The sequence below is a fragment of the Dasypus novemcinctus genome, chromosome 4 (genome assembly GCF_030445035.2).
Source record: "Dasypus novemcinctus isolate mDasNov1 chromosome 4, mDasNov1.1.hap2, whole genome shotgun sequence".
Classification (NCBI taxonomy): Eukaryota; Metazoa; Chordata; class Mammalia; order Cingulata; family Dasypodidae; genus Dasypus; species Dasypus novemcinctus.
The window spans coordinates 11,088,667-11,110,291 of record NC_080676.1 but is presented as its reverse complement, the minus strand read 5'-3'; the positions used below and the strand labels follow the sequence as shown (position 1 = coordinate 11,110,291).

General features: G+C 43.3%; 1 protein-coding gene across 3 annotated transcripts in view; it reads right to left on the bottom strand.

The window, feature by feature from the left end:
• PLS1 (plastin 1) overlaps nt 1-21,180 on the bottom strand; it is a 122,172-nt gene extending 100,992 nt beyond the window's left edge. The window contains exon 1 of one of the 3 annotated variants that reach the window (XM_004459227.4): nt 21,033-21,180. In XM_004459227.4, the coding sequence (XP_004459284.2) occupies nt 21,033-21,150 (118 nt within the window). In that variant the 5' untranslated portion in view covers nt 21,151-21,180. The remainder of the gene's footprint in view (nt 1-21,032) is intronic. The other 2 variants (XM_058295109.2, XM_071214557.1) reach the window with 2 other exon arrangements.
• Nucleotides 21,181-21,625: the final 445 nt, after the last annotated feature.

Here is a 21,625-nt window from a genome sequence, read left to right as displayed (position 1 = left end):
TCTTTGAAGAGAAAGTGAAACGTCTTTTATGATGACTCCATAAAAGTAAAGAATGGATGCTATAAAGTTGCTTCATAAAGTGAAAGAAAAAGTGTTTTTATCTTATGAACCAGTTAAAAACAAGATTATAAGTATCATTCTATACTTAAAATGCAAACTAATCTATACTGAAGAAAGCTTAGACTTGCTATACATGGTCATAATATGATAGGACTGGAGTCAGGAAACAAATTCTGCATCAAGAAAAGGAAATACGTTGTGGGCAGAGGTCCAGGGTTGACGTTAAGTTCTGAGGTCCTCTTCACTGGGCCTGTTCCAGCATAAACTCACAGTGCATTTTGGAGGGCAAGTGTAGGGCAGGTGGGGGCAGAGGATATTGCCTTTTGGATTCCTAAATTGAACTGGATGAAATGACCAAAGTTTCTTACATCAAAAATTCCATTAATCCAAGAAGGATCATTTATGAATATTTGTAATCCTGCTGCTGTTGTGTGGAATTCTCCTAAACACTTGACTAAATCTTGTATTTATTGTGTCATTTCCCAAAGGACTTCACTGGTAAAAAAAACAACAACAATGATCTGCCCAATGGGTCCTTTTTAAAAAAGATGTTACTTGTGTGATTGTTTTCTGATGTTTAAAAGGTAATCTATAAAATGAAAAGTATTTGCAAAAAAAGAAACTTCAAATTGCTCTCAAGCACACCATTCAGAATAACCAGTCACATGCTATGAATTTCTAGTCTTTCTTCCATGCTATGTGTATGAATATACTTTTTTTTTTTACAAAATTGGTATCTTGCTATTAGTTTTATACTGTTTTGCTTAACATTAAGAAATTTCCCATATCATTAAGCATTCTTTGAAAACATCCCTTTAATGATTCATAAGAATTCACAGGGAAGTGGATTTGGTCCAACGGATAGGGTGTCCACCTACCACATGGGATAAGGTGTCCGCCTACCACATGGGAGGTCCACGGTTCAAACCCCGGGCCTCCTTGACCCGTGTGGAGCTGGCCCACATGCAGTGCTGATGCGCGCAAGGAGTGCCGTGCCACGCAGGGGTGTCCCCTGCATAGGGGAGCCCCACGCACAAGGAGTGCACCCCATAAGGAGAGCCACCCAGCACGAAAGAAAGTGCAGCCTGCCCAGGAATGGCGCCGCACACATGGAGAGCTGACACAACAAGATGATGCAACAAAGAGAGACACAGATTCGGGTGCCACTGAGGAATACAAGCAGACACAGAAGAACACACAGCAAATGGACACAGAGAGCAGACAACTGGGGGGGAGGGATGGGGAGAGAAATAAAAAATAAATCTTTAAAAAAAGAATCCATGTTATGATTCATTTACACATTCTCCTATTATTGGTAACATGTTTCCCAATGTTTTTAGAAATAATGCTTCAACCAACATCCCTGCACACAAGGAATGAATGCTTTAAAATGGAAAATGAGGGACCTTATAGTTCTGAATCCAACTGCTCTAATATTTTAGCCAGTTCATCGTATCCAACTGCTCTAATATTTTAGCCAGTTCATCTTATCGCAAGCAATGTGAATTCCCATTCCAGTGGAATGCTGTGGGAGAAAGTTAAAATATGCAGTACGGTGACTGTCACCTTTGCTAACTATAGGTTTTTCTTGAGTATCTACCATGAGCCTTAAGCAAAATTCAGAAAAAAATTAACTAAGTTGAGCTCAATAAAAGCTATGTGGAAAGTGATGTGGCGCCCAGTTAATGATTAGGGTCAAGCCCAGAGTGCAGCTTTCACAACCTCTGAAAACTCAAGGTCTGAGAATTGCTTGAACAAGTATGCAATAAAATTTGAAAATAATCACCTGATTCAAAGTTACTTATATAACTTGAACACTTTGATAAAGCAAGAACATTTAGAAAAGAACATTTAGAAAAGAATTTATTGTACCGTGTTTAAATGCACCTTCAGGGTAGGAGCCACATTTAAAAAAAAAAAATCTCTGGAAATCCACATATACTTATTTGGGGACATCTCTTTTATCAGAAGTGTTGCCACAATGTCTGTAACCACTTTTTCTGTGTCTTAAAAACAATTTGTTTCCAAACTTCTAAAGCAGGGTTCTTAACAACGGGTCCGTGATCTTGAATTGAAATTCAAAAAAACGTTATTCTTGGGGGGCCGTGTTGGTGCAGCTGTGATATATTTACTAAATCATACACAGTATTGTGTGGTCTTAGTAAGGGGTCTGCGTTTCCACCTGACTGCAAAGTGGTTCGTGAAACAAAAAAGGTTAAGAACACCTGGTCTAAAGCAGCAGGAAAGTGATTATTCTTCAGAATGGTAGCAACTAGAAGGAAGCAGGAGAATTTCTGGGGTGCTGATCAAGTTTTGGTTTTTTTATCTTGATGCTGGTTTCATGGCAGCATCAATATGTGAAAAGTCATCAAGTTATACACTATGATTTGCATATTTGTCTGCCGGTATATTTCAATTGAAAGTTCAAAAAATGAAAAAAGCTTATCCCCTTACCCCCAATATACTGCTAGATATTGTGACAGAATATGAATTAAAATATCAGTAAAAGATGAATTGGAAACCCTATGTCTAATAATCTCAATTTTACTCACTCAGTTCAGAATTCAGACATTTTTAGCAAGCTCTTTTGTTAAGAACATTGTAAAGAAACAATAAATATACACATCTTGGAGAATTTTGGTGTACAGGTAATATAATCACAATTATTTTAAGCTTAGTATTTCAAACCAACTTAATAGGTAATTATTGAGTATCTACTATATCCAAGATCCTTCAAGGGCCTCTTTAATGCTATACATATTTATGGTGGAAGACATCATAGAAAAAGACTCGAAAATAGCATTTGAAAGACTGGCAGATGACATGAATTCTTTTTATCATTTTAACTCAGTTCTTGGGGAAAGTGGGTAAATGTTATACTTTTAGTACTTTGGAAAATGCTTCCTAAAATGAGTAGGTATGAAAACTTGTCATAAATATGCATTATCACAGAGAAATGGGGAGATGGCAGGCCACACAGTTGAAAGCACACGAACAAAGGTGCAATAGCTGGAGAACATATGGCATGCAGTGAGTAACTGAAAGCAAATCTCCTGGCTGAATGAGTATGCCTAGTACACATTAGAATTTCATTCTGAGTCTAAATTACCAAGGAAGCAGGCTGAACTTGAATTATCTACCTTTTCTACACAGACAGATCAGTGTTGTTGCAGCTCTGCCTGACGATATACAAAGTCCTGAAATATTCTTTCCAAAACGACTTGTATCTACATCTGGACCTGAAAGGACTGCAATTTGGAAAAACAGCCAATTAAAGTCCAATTTTCTCAAGTACATCAATATTCATGCTTGGAGCCCTGCTGGTAAGGATAATCACGGTTAGCTTATTTGTCAACAAAAGACAGGCAGAATAAATGGCTCCCAAAGATGTCACATCCTAATCCCCAAAACGTGGGAATGTGCTACTTTACAGGAGACAAAGCAGGAGGACAGACCTTCCTGAAAGCTACTTTGTAAAAAAAAATTTTTTTAATTAAAAAAAAAAAAATGTTGCCCCAAGGGTGGGCTCCTACTAAGACAGGTAAGACTAAGACATGTACAATTCATACATCCCTGGGAAATGCAAGTACCTGTGAACTCTGACAGGCTACATTTACTGGCAGACACAGTCGGCTGTCAGTTACTAGTATGATTTTCGTGGGATATTCTTCAGGTCTGAGATTTCTTCCTGTGTGGTCCCTCACTGATAGAGGAACTTCCCCCATTAGACAGTTATATGTTTAGGTTAGTAAGTCTCTACGGGCGGTGGATGGAGGCAATGAAGGAGGAGGAGAATATGAGAACCTGCATGTAGTCTGAAAAACATTTAATATAGTCATTGTTCTGTTATACAAATCACCGTAACCATTTGAATCTCTGGACTGACAATATGATAGCCAGGCCCTGAGCCTCAACAGACTTCAGCTCCTACACTCTGATTTATTGGACTTACCCCACTCAGCTAACATGGAGTTGAAGAATGTCAACCACCACACCATGGAGCCTAGAGTGCCTACAACTGAAAGCAGGAGGATTGCATCCAGCATCCATGTGGAATCTAAGCCTCCTCTTGACATAGATGTGGAATGGACACAACCAATCCAAGGTCCACAAAGAAAATGTGGCATAGGTGTGGGAAAAGTGGCCATGGTGGCTGCTGGGTGCGGGGAATGGGAGGAAGAGATGAGATGTGGAGGCGTTTTCGGTACTTGGAGTGGTCCTGGGTGGTGCTTCACGGACAATTATCTTACAGTGTAGATCCTCCCAGGGCCCACTGGATGGAACGTGGGAGAGTATGGGCTATGATGTGGACCACTGACCATGAGGTGCAGCGATGCCCAGAGATATACTTACCAAATGCAATGGATGTGTCATGATGATGGGAGAGAGTGTTGCTGGGGGGGGGGGGGGGAGTGGTGGGGTCGGGGTGGTGGGGTTGAATGGGACCTCATATTTTTTTAATGTAATATTTTTACAAAATGAATTTTTAAAAAAATTAAAAGATTAAAAAAAAAAAAAAATCACCGTAACCAAATCTCTTGATTTTATGTTTCTTAGCATTGAAAATAAAGTGGGAAAACGCTGGGGGTGTGGGGGGAGCAGGAGGAGGGAGGGATTTGAAATAGACAGGGACAAACCCCCGGATGCCGGCTTGGAAGGTGGAGAAAGGGAGCCGTGAGCCAAGGAATGCAGAGAAGCAGCTGGGAACGGCCTCCGCTTACATGCAACAAGACAACGGAGGCTCAGTCCCACCGACTCAAGTAACTGAATTCCGCAAACAACCCACAGGAGCAAGGAAAACGATCTCCCTCGGAGCCTCCTGAAAGAAACAGTCCTGCTGATCCCTTGAGGTTAGCCTGGTGCGACTCCTGTCGGACTTCTAACCTACAAAACGGTAAGATAATAAATGTGTGTTGTGTAAGACGCTAAATCTGTGATAATTTGTTACGGGAGCAACAGACCTGGCTCAGACCATTTTATTCAGAACAGGATGTTCTTATCACCTTGGCCTTGGAGTACCCAAAAGAGCGAACAGCTATAATTTGGAAGATGCAATGAACTGGTTGAAAGTATTACCATGCCACCACCAGATGACCGCAGTGCCAGAGGCGGAGACTTACCCGACAACAGCACTGATTTTGATACCTTTTGAATTCCATGTCTTTACCCATCAGTTAGATTTGTGAGTTAGTATCAAGGCAAATATTTGATTTTCAAAATTCTTCCGGGAAGCAGACTTGGCCCAGTGGTTAGGGCATCCGCCTACCACATGGGAGGTCCACGGTTCAAACCCCGGGCCTCCTTGACCCGTGTGCAGCTGGCCCATGCGCAGTGCTGATGCGCGCAAAGAGTGCCCTGCCACGCAGGGGTGTCCCCTGTGTAGGGGAGCCCCACGCGCAAGGAGTGCGCCCCGTAAGGAGAGTCGCCCAGCGCGAAAGAAAGTGCAGCCTGCCCAGGAATGGTGCCTCACACACGGAGAGCTGACACAACAAGATGACGCAACAAAAAGAAACACAGATTCCCGTGCCGCTGACAACAACAGAAGTGGACAAAGAAGACGCAGCAAATAGACACAGAGAACAGACAACTGGGGTGGGGGGAAGGGGAGATAAATAAATCTTTAAAAAAAAAATTCTTCCATCTCTTTTACTCCTCTCCAAGGTCAGCACTTAAATGGGAAAGTAAAATAAATCAGATCCAACTTCTCTTTTCTTCCCAGAGACCTCCTAGGACAAGAATGGATTCTGTGGTCCTTTCCTGCTGATTCAACATAAAACAGGTCCACAATTAAATAAGGGGAAATCTTAAGTAATCCACTAGGAATCTCTCTTGGGGTTGTGTTCACGTGAGATCCAACCTTTTCTACTGACCTAACTGAAAGAACAATGAGGGCAGGGCTAAGGCTATATAGTGGAATAGCCCACTAGAATGATTAACAATAATCCCTTTGGAATATGATTTGCAGGTTAAGAAGGACTTTAACATAATTCGTCACAAACAAGAGCATTTTTAAAACTCTATATACAAATACAAACATCTCTATTGTTATGATTTCTGTGGCGGTAAATGACGCATCATTCCATGGGAAATCTAGCCCTGCTCTGATACTTGGTGTTAATTCAGTTAGTTCAGAAAAGGGGATGATCTCAATACATCGTTTATCCTTAGTCAGAATTTATTATCTTTATGCTCATATATAGAAAAAAGTAAAATTAAACTGGTGAAGCCAATATGCACATGAAAAAGATGCTCAAAATCATTAGTCAAATCAAAACCACAATGAGATACCACTTCAGAAAAAAAAGGGATAATAAGTGTTAACATGCATGTGGAGAAACTGGAGGCCTGGTACATTGCTGGTGGAAAAGTAAAAAGGTACAGCTGCTGTGGAAAACACTTTGGTGGTTCCTCAAAAAACTAAGCAGAATTACCATATGACTAGGCAATCCACTCCTTGCTATATACCCCAAAGAACGGAGACTCATATGTATATGTTTACAGCAGCATTATTCACAAGAGTAAAAAGGTGGAAACAACCCAAACCCAAGTGTGTATCAACAGATGAACAGATTTTAAAAATCATATATATACATAATGGAATATTATTCAGCCATAAAAAAGGAATAGAGTTCTGATACAACATAGATGAACCTTGACAATATTATGCTAAGTGAAATAAGTCAAAGAGACAAGGACAAATACTGTATGATTTCATATATGAAGTATCTATAACAGGCACATTCATAGAGAGATAAAGTAGATTAGAGTTTACTAGAGGCTGGGGTGAGAAGAACGGGGAATTATTGCTTAATGGGTACTGAGTTTATGCCTGGGGCAATGAAAAAGTTTTAGTAATGGATGGTGGTGATAGTTGGAAAACATTGTGAATACAATTAACGCCACTATATACTCAAAAAGGGTTAAAATGGCAAATTTTATATTATATATAATTTGCCACAATAAAAAGTATATTTTAAAAACTATCCTCCAGGGAATTGGATGTGGCTTAAGCAGTTGGGTGCCTGCCTACCACATGGGAGGTCCTGGGTTCAGTTCCCAGTACCTCCTAAAGAAGACGAGCAAGACAGTGAGCTGACACAATGGGCTGTCATGGTGAGCTGACCCAACAAGAAGATACAATGAAATGACACAATGAGGATACACAACGAGGAAAAATAATGAGAGACAAAACAAGCAGGGAGCAGAGGTGGCTCAAGCGATTGGGTGCCTCTCTCCCACATGGGAGGTCCCAGGTTCAGTTCCCAGTGCCACCTAAAAAGATGATGAGCAGACACCGACAGCATACAACAGAAAGACATAGAGAGCACAGAGTACAAACAATAAGGGGGGGAGGAATAAATAAATAAATCTTTACCAAAAAAACAAAAACTATCCTACAACCTTAGTTCACCATAGGCTTATCTTCAGACAAAGGCTTATGAAGTCTTAAGTTGTGTATATATGTATTTGTATTCACATATACACACACACACACATATGTGAATACAAATCTTAGTAAATATTAGGTCTAGCTGTAATCTGTCAGAGAGGCATGTTCAACCTGCAGAGTCTCATTTTTAAGACAGTATAGTGACAATCTGCTTTACAGAGAGGCATTATCAGCAAGGTGATAGGTCTAATCAAGGTGACATTTCAAGCAAGGCATGTTGATGGAACTTGAGAATATTTACCATGGAGAAGAAATCTCACTCCTCAACCTGAATTAACTTAACTGATGTAAAACACTTAGAACAGTAAGTTCTGTGCCCAGCACAAAGAAGAAAATAAATACAGGCTTTAATTATTAGTGCCATCCTCTGAAGAACTGTGATGTAAAAGAAGTAAAATTTATTGTTAGTTCCTCAGAAGGCATAGCTACATCCACAAATGGAAATCAGATTGCTGAATCATCAAACATAAATTTTTAGAAATTCTATTGGTTTATAACAAAACTCACTTGTAATTTAATAGAAGGTAATAATCACCAACTATTTCAGTACCCTTTACTGCAGACAGATTTTTTTGAAACCACTTAACCAATTCTCTTGCTTTAAAGATGGGAGGGGAATGGATGAGGCTCAAGCAGTTGGGCACCCACCTCCCATATGGGAAGTCCTGGTTTCAGTTCCCAGGGCCTCCCAAAGATGACAAGCTGATGCGATAGGCTGGTACAGTGAGGTGATGCAGTGAGATGACGCAGTGAGATGACTCAACAAGATGACATGAGAAGACACGAGAGGCACAACGAGCAGGGAGTGGAGGTAGCTCAAGTGACTGAGTGCCTCCCTCCCACATGGGAGGTCCCAGGTTCAGTTCCCAGGGCCTCCCAAAAAAAGATGAGCAGACACTGAAAGCACACAGCAAACAGACACAGAGAGCAGACAGTGAGTACAAACAACTGGCAGGGGGGAGGGGAGATAAATAAATTTTTAAAAAATAAAAATAAAAAAAGAAAGAAGATGGGCCAAAGACATTTACTGCTTATTTACTACCCATGCACTCCCCTCATTTCCCAGCCCCCTGCCATTAAGCCGGGACATGTAATTAATTCTAACCAATGGGCTGTGAAAAGTGACTTGTGTCACTTCTAGATCCAAAGCATTTCAAAGCTGGTTTACAACCCTCTAGCTCACCTTCTCCTGCTGAGGTAACCTGGCAGCCCCATGGGCTACAGAATCACAAAAATCACAGCCCCCTGGCTCTTTGATTCATTGCATATGGATGAGCTGCCCTAGCAAACCAACACACACCGACATTCACGGGAGACATCATTGAGGTTTCAGTGTTAATTTGTTACTGCAGAATCACATACTCTATCATAATACGGAAGGTGAGCAGAAAGAAACCTTGCATGGGCCTGTGATCATTCAGCTTGGGTTTACAAGGATTAACTGAATAAGCAGGGAAATGTTCCAAACCTTCCTCAGACAGGTAGCTTTGCAACCTTTGTTATTTCAAGTGCATTCATAGATCATTGCCACACCTACTCTTATTTAAAGAAAAGTATTTAAGACCAAATCCTCTATGCCATTCCCCTATTGATACACTTAAGAGCTGACTGAGATATTCACTGAACAGTGTACAAACACAGAGCCTCAACTGTATGTCCTCCCACATAGCTCCTCTCCTGCTTTATAACTTCCAGCGTCATTTCTAAGACACAGGTGTCTGCGAGTTATCCACCTTCACACACAAGAGTGTAGTGGCCGGGGCAGAGCTGGCTCAGTTCTCCTTTGTTAGCAATCAACAAGCATGCTGTTAATGGGACAGACTGATTTCGGTAGGACCTGGAACACAGAGAGATGCTATCTCCTCTGGCTGGCAGCAAAAATATCCAGTAAGATAAGAATGCAAGCCTGGGTCCTTCGATACATTCCTGATTTAAAACCACTGGAAACTCTGGAACCTGGAGGGCATCTGGGTGTAAGTTTTCAGAGCCCTGGGCTCAACTCTCAGTTCTACTCCTGACAAGCTACGTTGAGTCAGGCCAGATGGCATAGCCTCTCTCAGTCGCAGTTCTCTTGTAAGCACTTGAACAGATGTAGGTAGAGTGCTCAGTGTACACTGGACCCTTCTGCCTCACTGCTGTGGAATTCTTCTTTAGGTTCATTTGAATTTCTACTAACATTTCTAATGTTATTGCTTTAGTGTAAGCAAAATAATATTGTTACATTTAAAGAGGTAAACAATGTACACTTAGTATGCCCTTAGATTAAATGCTGTCTAATGACAGTCACAAAAAACAAATTCTACTGCCTAATCTGATCATCTTCCAACATGATCAAGCCCTTGCTCAGGAAACATCTTGAGTTAAAGTTCTGTTCATTTTCCAGAGAAAAAAGAACTTTTTAAATTCCCAAGAATTCCCTACAATCCACTCTTTCACATTTAAAGTCAATGCTACTTCATCCTACAATATACCCAACTGGCTCCTCAAAACTCTCAAAGTCATCAAAAGGAAAATCTGAGAAACTATCACTGCCCAGAGAGAGATGACAACTAAATGTAATGTGGGATCCTAGATGAGATCTTGGAACAGAAAAAGGACATAAGGAAACCTGAATAAACTGTGGACTTTAGTTAATAATCATGTATTTATGTTGAATCATTAATGATAGTAAATGTACCATACTAATAAGATGTTAACAAGGGAAACTGTGAGAGTGGAAGTATATGGGTACTCTGTACTAACTATCTGCTCATTTTTCTACAAATCAAAATGTTCTAAAAAATAAATTCTATTAATGCATTTTTTAAAAAATCAATGCCACTGCATTGAACTAAGAGGTAGGATTTACACACCTGCAGAACATTTTTTTCTTGTCCTTAGAAAACTCTGAAATCTTGTAGGAAGGTTAAGATGCACACATTGATGGCTACAGTACAGGGCAGCTGGTGCTAAGTGCTGGAAGAATGAGACAAATCAAACAGTAGTCTAAAAATATGGCACCAAGGCACTTGATAAAAAGCTGTTGAATAAATGGAAAAAAGGTAATGAATGCATGAATCTACACCTTCCCATCCCAAACACACACATACCTAATACTTTTCATTTTAAAAAATTTATTGACGTATATCATTCATACATGAACATAAAGAATAAGTGCATAGTAAAAGTTGTGAACAAGAATGTATATCATCATACAGCGTTCTCATATATCATGTCATCACCAATAGTGTGAACTAAGAGGTAAATCCTACCTCTTAGCTCAGAGCTTGGAGCCATTCCAAGATTACTTGATGAATGAAACAATATTATATCCAGATCACCAAAATAAAATGACATTATATACTTGCTGAGTATACTAGGCATCCATATTCAGTTTGGGTCACCTCTTTTTTTTTTTTTTTTTAAGATTTATTTATTTATTTCTCCCCCCCCCCCCCCCCCCCGGCCCCGTTGTCTGTTCTCTGTGTCTATTTGCTGCGTATTCTTCTTTGTCTGCTTTTGTTGTTGTCAGCGGCACGGGAATCTGTGTTTCTTTTTGTTGCGTCATCTTGCTATGTCAGCTCTCTATGTGTGCGGCGCCATTCCTGGGCAGGCTGCACTTTCCTTCGCGCTGGGCGGCTCTCCTTATGGGGCGCACTCCTTGCACGTGGGGCTCCCCTACACAGGGACACCCCTGCGTGGCAGGGCATTCCTTGCGCGCATCAGCACTGCGCATGGGCCAGCTCCACATGGGTCAAGGAGGCCCGGGGTTTGAACCGTGAACCTCCCATGTGGTAGACAGACGCCCTAGCCACTGGGTGAAGCCCACTTCCCTTGGGTCAACTCTTAACACGCGGCTAATGTTAGCATTCTGTGGGTTGAATGGCCATACTGGCTAAACAGCAATTATTTTAAAATATTTCTTTAAAAAGAGCTGGTTTTCTAAGAAAACGGGGAGGGGAATGCCATAAGGAACTTCCAGAAGGCATCAGGGGGCATCAGCAGGAATCACTTGGTAAACGGAACTTTTTTAAAAAACACACACACTGAGATGTCAATTTTGTGAAGGCAGTAAGGGTAAAAAAGGAAAGAACAAATTTTTTTCTAGCTCATCCATCTCACACACCCCATGCTCTAGCCCAGCAGTTCTCAGTGGGGTTACCAGACCATCACTCAGTATCACCTGGGAACTTGGTACAATGTCACTTCTCTGGCTTCACCCTAAACCTACTGAATTAGAAACTCTGGAATTGGGGGCCCAACAATGTTGCTTTTCCCTTTTTTTAAAACAAGCCCTTTAGGTGATTCTTAGGCATGCTCTATTTTAGAATGCATTAAAGGACTTGCAGTTCCCTAACAGGCCAGCTGGTTACTGTCTCCGTTCTTTTGTTCATGTTATCTGTTCTCCCTGGGATGCTTTTTCCTTCACCTAGTCTCCACCTAGTACATTGAAGTGCCATTTTTCGGCTCAAACGTCACCTTCACCTTGAAGCCTTCCTCCACCCGCTGAATTAACTGCTGTCCCTTTGGGACCCAAAGCGTCATTCCGCCCTTCCTCCTGGGGCTCCCTCTCGGCATCACAGGAGCCCCTGTGCTCCTCCGTCTGACTGAGAACCCATGTCTCACTCATCTTCCTGCCCCCAGCTCAGCTCGCTTTATGCAAGCATATCCCATCGATTTTGCAGAGCAGAGAAAATTATCATTCTTCTGCAATGGGTCCCTGACACTGCAAGACCAAGCTTCCGACCCCTCTCTCCACGGTGGGGATTACTGTCACTGTCAAAAATGACCTGAAGTTTAAGGCGCAGTGACCGAAATCACTTAGAGTTCCATATTCAAGCCAGGGAAAGGGAGTTAAAGTTTAATGGGTAAAGGGAGCTGAGGTGGCGCAAGACACTGCGTGCCTCTCTCCCACTCCAGAAGGTTCCAGGATCGGTTCCCGGTGCTGCCTAAAGAGAACTCAAGCAGATACAGAAGAACACACAACAAATAGACAGAGCAGACAATGAAGTGGAGGTGGGGGGGTGGAGAAATAAATCTTTTTAAAAAAAAGTTTAGTGGGTGAGAATGAATTGTACACTTCAAGGTGGTTAAAATGTAAAATTTGTACATTATATCAGACATTACTGTAAAGTTAAAAAAAAAAACAAAAACAAAACCAGACTTAGCCATAAAACGCATTTAGTATTATTTTCTAAAAACTAAAGAAAATTTCATGGAGAAACTGCCCCCTCTGGTCAGTGAAGGAGGAAAATATGAGTTGACTGGAAGAACATTAGATATGAGGGCAGGGATCTAACATCTGACTTGTACATTGCCGTGGTCCCATTCTGTCAAATGTTGAAATTACAGATGACGATATGAGGGTCATCTTTGCCACTTATAAATAAGGTAACCTCCAGCAGGTATGCCATTCTCTACGTCTTGGCAGCTTATCAGCTAACAAATTTCTCAGTCAGAAATTGTTAAAATTATCAGTAAATTCTTTCTCTCCTTATAGCTTACTAATTGCTTTCACATTCCCACCTTGTATAGTCATCAAACCCACAGACCTCCCTTCTCACCAGAAGGGCAAACTTTGACTTTTCATCCATGGTTGTGATCACAGGGCAGCTAAGTTCTGGTATCTCAAGTCCAGCTGCCCTGAAGAGTTCATTTTGACTGACCCCTAAGCACGCAGAGATTCTCAGGTGCCCTTTTCCCATGGATGGTGATCCTGGGTTTAATTCTGGCTGTTTGAGGATAAGAAAAGGGATCAAGCAAATGGCTTTTATTGATAATTTTCCAAAATTAATTCACTTGCCTGACTTTTGTTAAAAACATCATTGGGTTTTGGTTAGCTGCGCTTCACAGCCGGCACCTCACTGATCTGATAATACAAACTCTGCAAGAACTGAGCTGCTCGTGGAAACAACTCCCTGGATCAAAAGGGATGAATCTAAACCAGACTGAAAAGGAAAAAAAAGTAAGACATCAGTAGGACAGAATTCTGAGGAAGCCCTCAAGTGAAAGAATGCATGAGTCTGAGAACTTTTGGTTTGTTCCCAAAGGTTATAAATACTAACTTGATACTGAACTAAAGATTCAATTATGTACTACCATGATATTGTTTTTCCACCAAATTACTGATGAGTAGCATTAAAACCCTAAGCAAAGACTCATTTTGCCAAACCTCAAAATTCTAGTTTTCATTGATTTTTATCTATAAACAGTACACACTGAATACATATTTATCATTATCTTTCTGTCAAGGGCAAAAAGAAACCAATACATCCATAAAAGATGACAATGTGAAATGAGACCAAAAAGGCTGCTAGTGCCATTGATCACTCACCATAAATGAGTCAGTTCTGAACCTGCTTTTATTTCAACAATTCAATCTAGATTCTGCGCTCCAGATATAGGGACAGTGGGCAAATGTAGCAGGCACTTTCTCTGTATGGCATTCAGATTACTTGATAAACATCAATTTTAGTCCATAGAATGTCCAGCATTCACTGTGGGTTTACAAGTGGGAACCATGGCAAGAGGCTTATCCTGGGAGCCCCACGTGGGCATTCAGCGTAGGAGAAAAGGTTTAGACAAATAACAACTTTGTCCAAGGCATAATTAACCTGACATCCTACACACATTTACCAATGTTTTAAACTCAAATTCAATCCAAATTCTATTTTGGTAGCACTGCTAAAATCTCTCATTTCTTGGTTTTCCACCGAATTCAAAAGGCTTTCACCATTTTTTACAAAAGGAAGGAAGGGAGGGAGGGAGGAAACATTTCCTGGAAGTGGGTCTTCAAACACATTATTGTGTTTCTCAAAAATAAAGTCTGGTGTCTTCTACTATTTTGAGTTTCTCTTTTCAACCACATTCCAAAACCTTTTGCATTTTATCGTGAAGTAGCCCTCCCACTTTTTCTACCTTACAAATGTATCTATCTACCTTACTATCAAAGAAGAGAGTTTCTCATGTTTTCTCTACAGTAGGCTTGGATATATTAGAGGAGGCAAATCTGTGTGTGGTGAGTTATCCAAATATTCTTGTAGTTTTTTTTTTTTTAAGATTTATTTACTTCTCTCCCCTTCCCCCCCGACCCCAGTTGTCTGTTCTCTGTGTCTATTTGCTGTGTCTTCTTAGTCCACTTATGTTGTTGTCAGCGGCATGGGAATCTGTGTTTCTTTTTGTAGTGTCATCTTGCTGTGTCAGCTCTCCGCATGTGCGGCGCCATTCCTGGGCAGGCTGCACTTTTCTTTGGCGCTGGGCGGCTCTCCTTACGGGGCGCACTCCTTGTGCGTGGGGCTCCCCTATGCGGGGGACACCCCTGCGTGGCAGGGCACTCCTTGCGCACATCAGCACTGCGCGTGGGCCAGCTCCACACGGGTCAAGGAGGCCCGGGGTTTGAACCACGGACCTCCCATGTGGTAGACGGACGCCCCAACTGCTGGGCCAAGTCCGCTTCCCTTCTTGTAGTTTTATAGCACAGAATTGCTCAAAAGTAAATCATAAAAATTTAGTTTATTACAAAGTCTAAAGTCTCCTGTACAACAGACTTTATGAACATGTTGTCACTCTCCTGAACACTAAAATATTTGCTGACTAAACGAATGTTTCACATAAGAGGGAAAACTCTCCTAATCATTGCTCTAAGTCTCCCCTTTTCTGTGCCCGCAGTATATTAAAAAGCAGTTTGCTTTGCTAGAACCTTTGCTACATGTTTCTCACCAAAAATGGCAAATAGGCACTTTCAGACACAACAGTAGTGAAAAGATATAAGACGATCAAAGTTGAAACAGGCTCACAACTTATGTGACGTTAGATGGCAGCAAACTTGCCAGCCATCAAAATTGTGTCACCATGTATAACGAATAAACCTGTATGTAGTGCAAAACCTCTTTCTCCTCCTCACTGATTTCCAGCATCATACGGAGTCAAATGTTCAGGGAAAGAGCCAGGTGGTGTGATGACATCTTGGATGTTGAGGCAAATATGGGTGGAGGCCAGCAGTGGGCAGCCCTTCCTTTCATACCCAGAGCACAGACCCTGGGAACAAGAGAACCAGCAGGGGGGCAGGTGAAGCAAAGAGGAAATAAATGGAAAGCAGCTCTGTTAGCGTGGGAGGGGAAGAATGCTCTCAGCTGGACTGCGTTTTGAGACTCCCAGAAGAGAGGAAGCTTCCTGGTAGTGTATTTCCTCACAGCCAGCAGCAGATCAGACAGTCGGTCAAGCCCGAAGCCTTCCCTGCCGACCTACACCCACCGCCAACTAGACCAGACTGGCTTCAGAAGGCCTTGAGGACTTAGGGAGGATGGGATCTGATGTGGATCCTTCCGGGAGGTTTTGGTCACAGTTCAAAGGCCTGGATCCGCACCCACAGATGGGCCTGGAACTTCCAGAGGTCACCCCAGAGTCCTCAGGTTCATTCACAAGGTGAGTTTCCCACCCCAACTCCAGAGGCACCCCCAGATCACTACCAACCCCTCCCTGACTCTGCCCCCACCGGGAGACACGGTGAGGGCAGAACAGAAATGGCTTTCCTGGTAAACCCAGACAAGTAGCGGCTGTCTCTATCTCCAGGAATGCTTCAAGGCAAAAGGAGGTAACATCTAAGTGGAATAAAAAAAATTTAAAAAAAACACAGAAAGTTTAATTACTTTTGGATTACTTCTCGGATTAAAGCGGGACCATTCTAAACCTCTGTGGGTGTTATCATAAATAAAGTTTTGCATTTTGTTAAGATATTTGAGCTCTCAGTGCCTGAGGTCAGGCAGGCCTGGGCTCAAATCTCAGCTCAGCTCCTTGTCAGCTATGTGATCTCAGAAAAGTGACTTTTCTGTCTCTAAGCTTTAGTTTTCTCATTTATAAAATCAAAATAACAATTGTACCAATCTCAAGGATTAAATGAGGCGGCGGACTTGGCCCAGTGGTTAGGGCGTCCATCTACCACATGGGAGGTCCACGGTTCAAACCCCGGGCCTCCTTGACCTGTGTGCAGCTGACCCATGCACAGCGCTGATGCACGCAAGGAGTGCCCTGCCACGCAGGGGTGTCCCCCGCGTAGGGGAGCCCCACGCGCAAGGAGTGCGCCCCCTAAGGAGAGCCGCCCAGCGCGAAAGAAAAGTTCAGCCTGCCCAGGAATGGTGCCGCAAGCACGGAGAGCTGACACAACAAGATGACGTAATAAAAAGAAACACAGAATCCCGTCCTGCTAACAACAACAGAAACAGACAAAGAAGACACAGCAAAAAGACACAGAGAACAGACAATCAGGGTGGGGGGTTGGGGGTAGGAGGGAAGGGGAGAAGGGGGGAAGTGGGGGGAAGGGGAGAGAAATAAATAAATCTTTAAAAAAAGGATTAAATGACGTAACACATATAAAGTATTCAGCATAGTGTCTCATCCATAGATTCAAGTCACTACTATTAATTTTTTTTGAGAAAGTTACATAATGCAGTAATTTTACATAAGGCCATGGTAGAGAACTCTAGAAACATGTAGTCATTTTTAAAATGTATAGGACATTAACTTCAAAGTACTGCCTGATTTTGTATGTAGCAGTCCAACTAATTTTGACTGTCATGACAATCCTTCTATACCAGGCCCAATCCGTTCCTTTCCTCTTGCTAATCATCTCTCAAGCTCTCTTTTACTTCAACTGCTCATTCTTATATATATTTTTAAATATTTTTAGAAGAACAGAATCACTGCCCATCATATTTGAAGATGGTTGCCAACCACAGTGCGCTGGTATATGTCAATGGAAAGGATAAGTTTTGATTTGCAAAACAGCTATTTGCAACATTTGTTCCAAGTAAACAAATATTCCAAACCACCTCCTTGAACCAGCATTTGGGGTACAGAAGCACTGGCTTTTGAAAGTCTTTTTTTTCCAGGTAGAGGTTCGGATCATACTTCTCTCTCTCTCTCAATCTTATCTCCATATTCATGAGTTATAAACATTACTCACCGGCGCGACTCTCGCCCAAGCCATCACTCAAAAACTCCTGTTAATGTAATGTGTCTCTCCCAAATACACTCTCAGTCTAAGGACTCTGGGCTGCATCCATTTGTGTCTTTTGACCCTGACCACCTACCATGACCTTTCCAGATGGTTCTAGAACCCTAGCCTCACTCATCCTCCCTGTTTACTCAAACCTGAATTAGCCAGTTCTCCTTGTGTCCTATCTCTTCCAATGACACAGACATCCTCCCATGGGCCACCACGTTTCCCCCTTAAGACTGGTCCCTGAGGACTTTCCACCTACAGGACCTCTGTAGTGCCCTGCTGCCAATCCAAATTAATCCTGGGGCCTAAACCTTCAAGAAAGAAAGGGTAATGGAACACGCTTGGAGCAATAAGTGGGGAAACCTGAGCAAAGCTTTAAGATCCTAAATGTCTACCCACCCCATGTCAAATAAGCCAAATAAGCAAGGGCGCTGATTTTTTTTTTTTAATTCATTTATGTGGTAAATATTGTGTGCCTGATACTGAAAAGACACATGTTGGGCTTTGTGAGGCATTAAAAATCATTCTCCAATTCCAAAGACCTTACTATCTAGAATTGGTAAAAAGACAATCACATCAATAACTGTAAGACAGGAAAGCGGACTTGGCCCAGTGGTTAGGGCATCCGTCTACCACATGGGAGGTCCGCGGTTCAAACCCCGGGCCTCCTTGACCCGTGTGGAGCTGGTCCATGAGCAGCGCTAATGCGCACAAGGAGTGCGGCGCCACGCAGGGGTGTCCCCCGCGTAGGGGAGCCCCACGCGCAAGGAGTGTGCCCTGTAAGGAGAGCCGCCCAGTGCGAAAGAGAGTGCAGTCTGCCCAGGAATGGCGCCTCCCACAGGGAGAGCTGACACAAGACGATGCAACAAAAGGAAACACAGATTCCCTTGCCGCTGAAAACAATAGAAGCGGGCAAAGAAGAACATGCAGCAAATAGAAACAGAGAACAGACAAGGGGGGGAGGGGAGAAAAATAAATCTTTAAAAAAATAAAAACTGTAAGACAGATATTGTCACAATTGGAGGTACTTAAAAGATGAAAAGAAAATTATAAGCCCATCACCAACACTCCAAACCTGAAACTAAAGTTATTTTATTTTTTTTTTTTGTTTTTTTTTTTAAAGATTTATTTATTTATTTAATTTCCCCCCCCCCCCTCCCCTGGTTGTCTGTTCTCGGTGTCTATTTGCTGTGTCTTGTTTCTTTGTCCGCTTCTGTTGTCGTCAGCGGCATGGGAAGTGTGGGCGGCGCCATTCCTGGGCAGGCTGCTCTTTCTTTTCACGCTGGGCGGCTTTTCATCACGGGCGCACTCCTTGCACGTGGGGCTCCCCCACGCGGGGGACACCCTTGTGTGGCACGGCACTCCTTGCGCACATCAGCACTGCGCATGGCCAGCTCCACACGGGTCAAGGAGGCCCGGGGCTTGAACCGCGGGCCTCCCATGTGGTAGACCGACGCCCTAACCACTGGGCCAAAGTCCGTTTTCCTAAAGTTATTTTAAGCATGACTTTCTTTTTCTGCACCTAGCCTTTCATCAAGTGCTTTTTCCTTTACACCATTTCTTAAAGCTGTGCTCTCCACTCTGCACTTAGAGCCACATCTAAATCCAAGCACTGGACAACTCTTCCCTGTTAGAGCTTTATCCCTGTTTCCAGCACTCCCCCTAACTCGTCTGTGATCTCACATCAAAATAGGAGAATCAGAGCATTATCCAGACTGGTTTGCCTTGATCACTGTCATTGCGACAACTCTAAAGTGGCCTCCCCCATATTACAGAACATCCATGTCAACTCTGGTCACAAAACTAGCCACACTTCTTCCCTTCCACAAACGATGATAACATATTCTGTGATTAGTCATGTGTGGGGTGTCTAATCATAGGCTTTAAACTCCAAGAGCTTACACACCGGTCAGGACCTTGGGATATGGGCTAAAATACGACGACTCAGGATACCATACACAGAGAGAATAATAATAGCGCAGATGACAGTAATAAATTCTATCGTGTTCACAAGAGGGAGAGCTACTCTGGCTGCAGTAATCAAGGAAGGCTTCCAGGAAGAGGACACACCTGCAGTATACTTGCAGCATGGGCAGGACTCCAACAGAGAGGCAGGCAGGCAAGGACTCTGGGACAAGGGCCTGACTTGGTTGAACCAAAGGAAAGGAATTTAAGATTAGCAAATTTTTAAGTGACTTGAGTAAGAGAGCACTTTCTAATACCAGAACAAAGCATAAGGAGACAGAGGGAAAAAAAAAAAAAAAGAAAGTTTTATATTTTAACCAAACTGAGGGAGGATCATCAGGGATAGTAAAAAGGCCCTGAAAATCTGAAAATCTGGGTCCCCGGCCCAGCTTTCTCATGAAGGGGATCAGGCCGACACAGGCAAGTCATTTAACCTCAGTGGTTTCAATTTTCTAATTTGTAAAGTGAAGCAGCTGAACTGGCTGACCCCGAAGGTCCCTACAGCCCAAAACTAGACCGACTGTATATAATTTCTGCTATTAAAACATTAATCATTGCGGGATAGTAGTAGAGGAGGATAGAATTCCCATTCCATGTAGGTTTCTCTTCCTGAACTTACATTTTCTTTTTCCTAAATTTACTATTTTCTATTGTATAGGCTGCCCACATCCCAAATTTAACACTTTGCTACGGAATTTCACTACAGAATTCAATTTAAAGGGGAGTGGATTACCAAGGAGGGGAAAAGCACTAGTTTCACCTTTGTGGCAACTAAATAATGTTCAATGTGTGCCCCGTGGTCTGAAATTTTGTTTCTGGCTCACAGATTATCCAAGAAAACTGTGCAGCACAGCAGCCTTAACTTCAAACAGGCGTGACCCATGCCGCGGTCCCGGAATAAAACATCTCTGTACAAGTAAGCCATTCAATGCGTAAATTAAGGGGGAAAGCAGACAACTCTGTTACTCATCTGAAAGACTGCTTTCTTTTAATGGCATTAAATAAAGCCTGAAATGGGACTTGCCTTTCTACATTCAATTTTAGCATTTCTATTTTCTCTCTACTTGAAAATGCAGCTGAAACGGGGAATGCTCCCTGCCTGGCACTAAAATTCGCAGGAAGTTGACATTTTTTTAATGCCGCATTCAGAGGCCCCCTGCTCCAGAAAAGAGACCAAACCCAGAAATCACTGGTACGATTTCACTCCAGCCCTCCTGATCCTGGGCACTAAGAGGCCAAAAGGCAAATAAACCGGTCACAGAGCTCCGGAGACACAGGCTGGATCCGAAGGTCTCCCCAGCAGCCACACAAAGTTTCAAAGAGAAAAAAGGAAAACAGAAAACTTGAGCGTGCCTGTCACTCGGGGCGGGGAAGCACAAAAGCGCCTCGAGCTTCCCGGCTGAGCGCAGCACCTGCGCGCACCTCCCGCGGCCGAGCCCCGAGGTGCGCGGGCGCCGCGCTGCACGGCCGAGGACGCCCAAGTGCCCCCGGGCTGCCGCGCGCCCGCGAAGGAGCCACGCTTCGTCTTCCGCCAGTCTGCTCAGCCTTCCTCTCCGATCCCACCGCCGCGCCAAGTACCTGCCCCAGCCGTCCCGCGTGCAGCCCGCAGCTCCCGCTCCAGGTCCAGGTCCGCGCAGCTCGGCTCTGCGGCTCCCTCGCCGCGCCCGGCCTGCGCCGCGCTCGCGCTACTGCGCATGCCCGGCCCGCAGCCGGGCCGGCAAACTCGGAATCCACTCGCCGTGTTTTGGCTGCCGCTCCCGAGGGAGGGAAGGCGAGGCTTAGAGCCTGGGTTCGGGCGCAGCCTGGAAGAGCAGCCGCAGGTGCTGGGAGGGGCGGGAAGGAAAGGTGGAAGGGCGCTGCCGCAAGGTTATCTCTACAGCCCACAGTTCCCCAGGGCGTACCCTCCTCCGAGCCTAGAGTTGAAGGTCATCTACAGCCTTGAAATGAGTTTAGCAGAGTAGTGCTCAAACTTGAGCGTGGGTCGAATCACCTGAAGGGTTTCTTCGAAACCACTTGCAGAGTTTCAGATCAAGGGGTGTCAATAGTTTGCCTTTCTAAAACGGTCTCAGGCGATGCTGATGCCAGTAGGACTAGGACCACGCCTCAAAAACCACTGGTCAAGATATTTTGTATTAAGAGAATAAAGTCCCGTCCGTGTCGTCCAGCCGCCC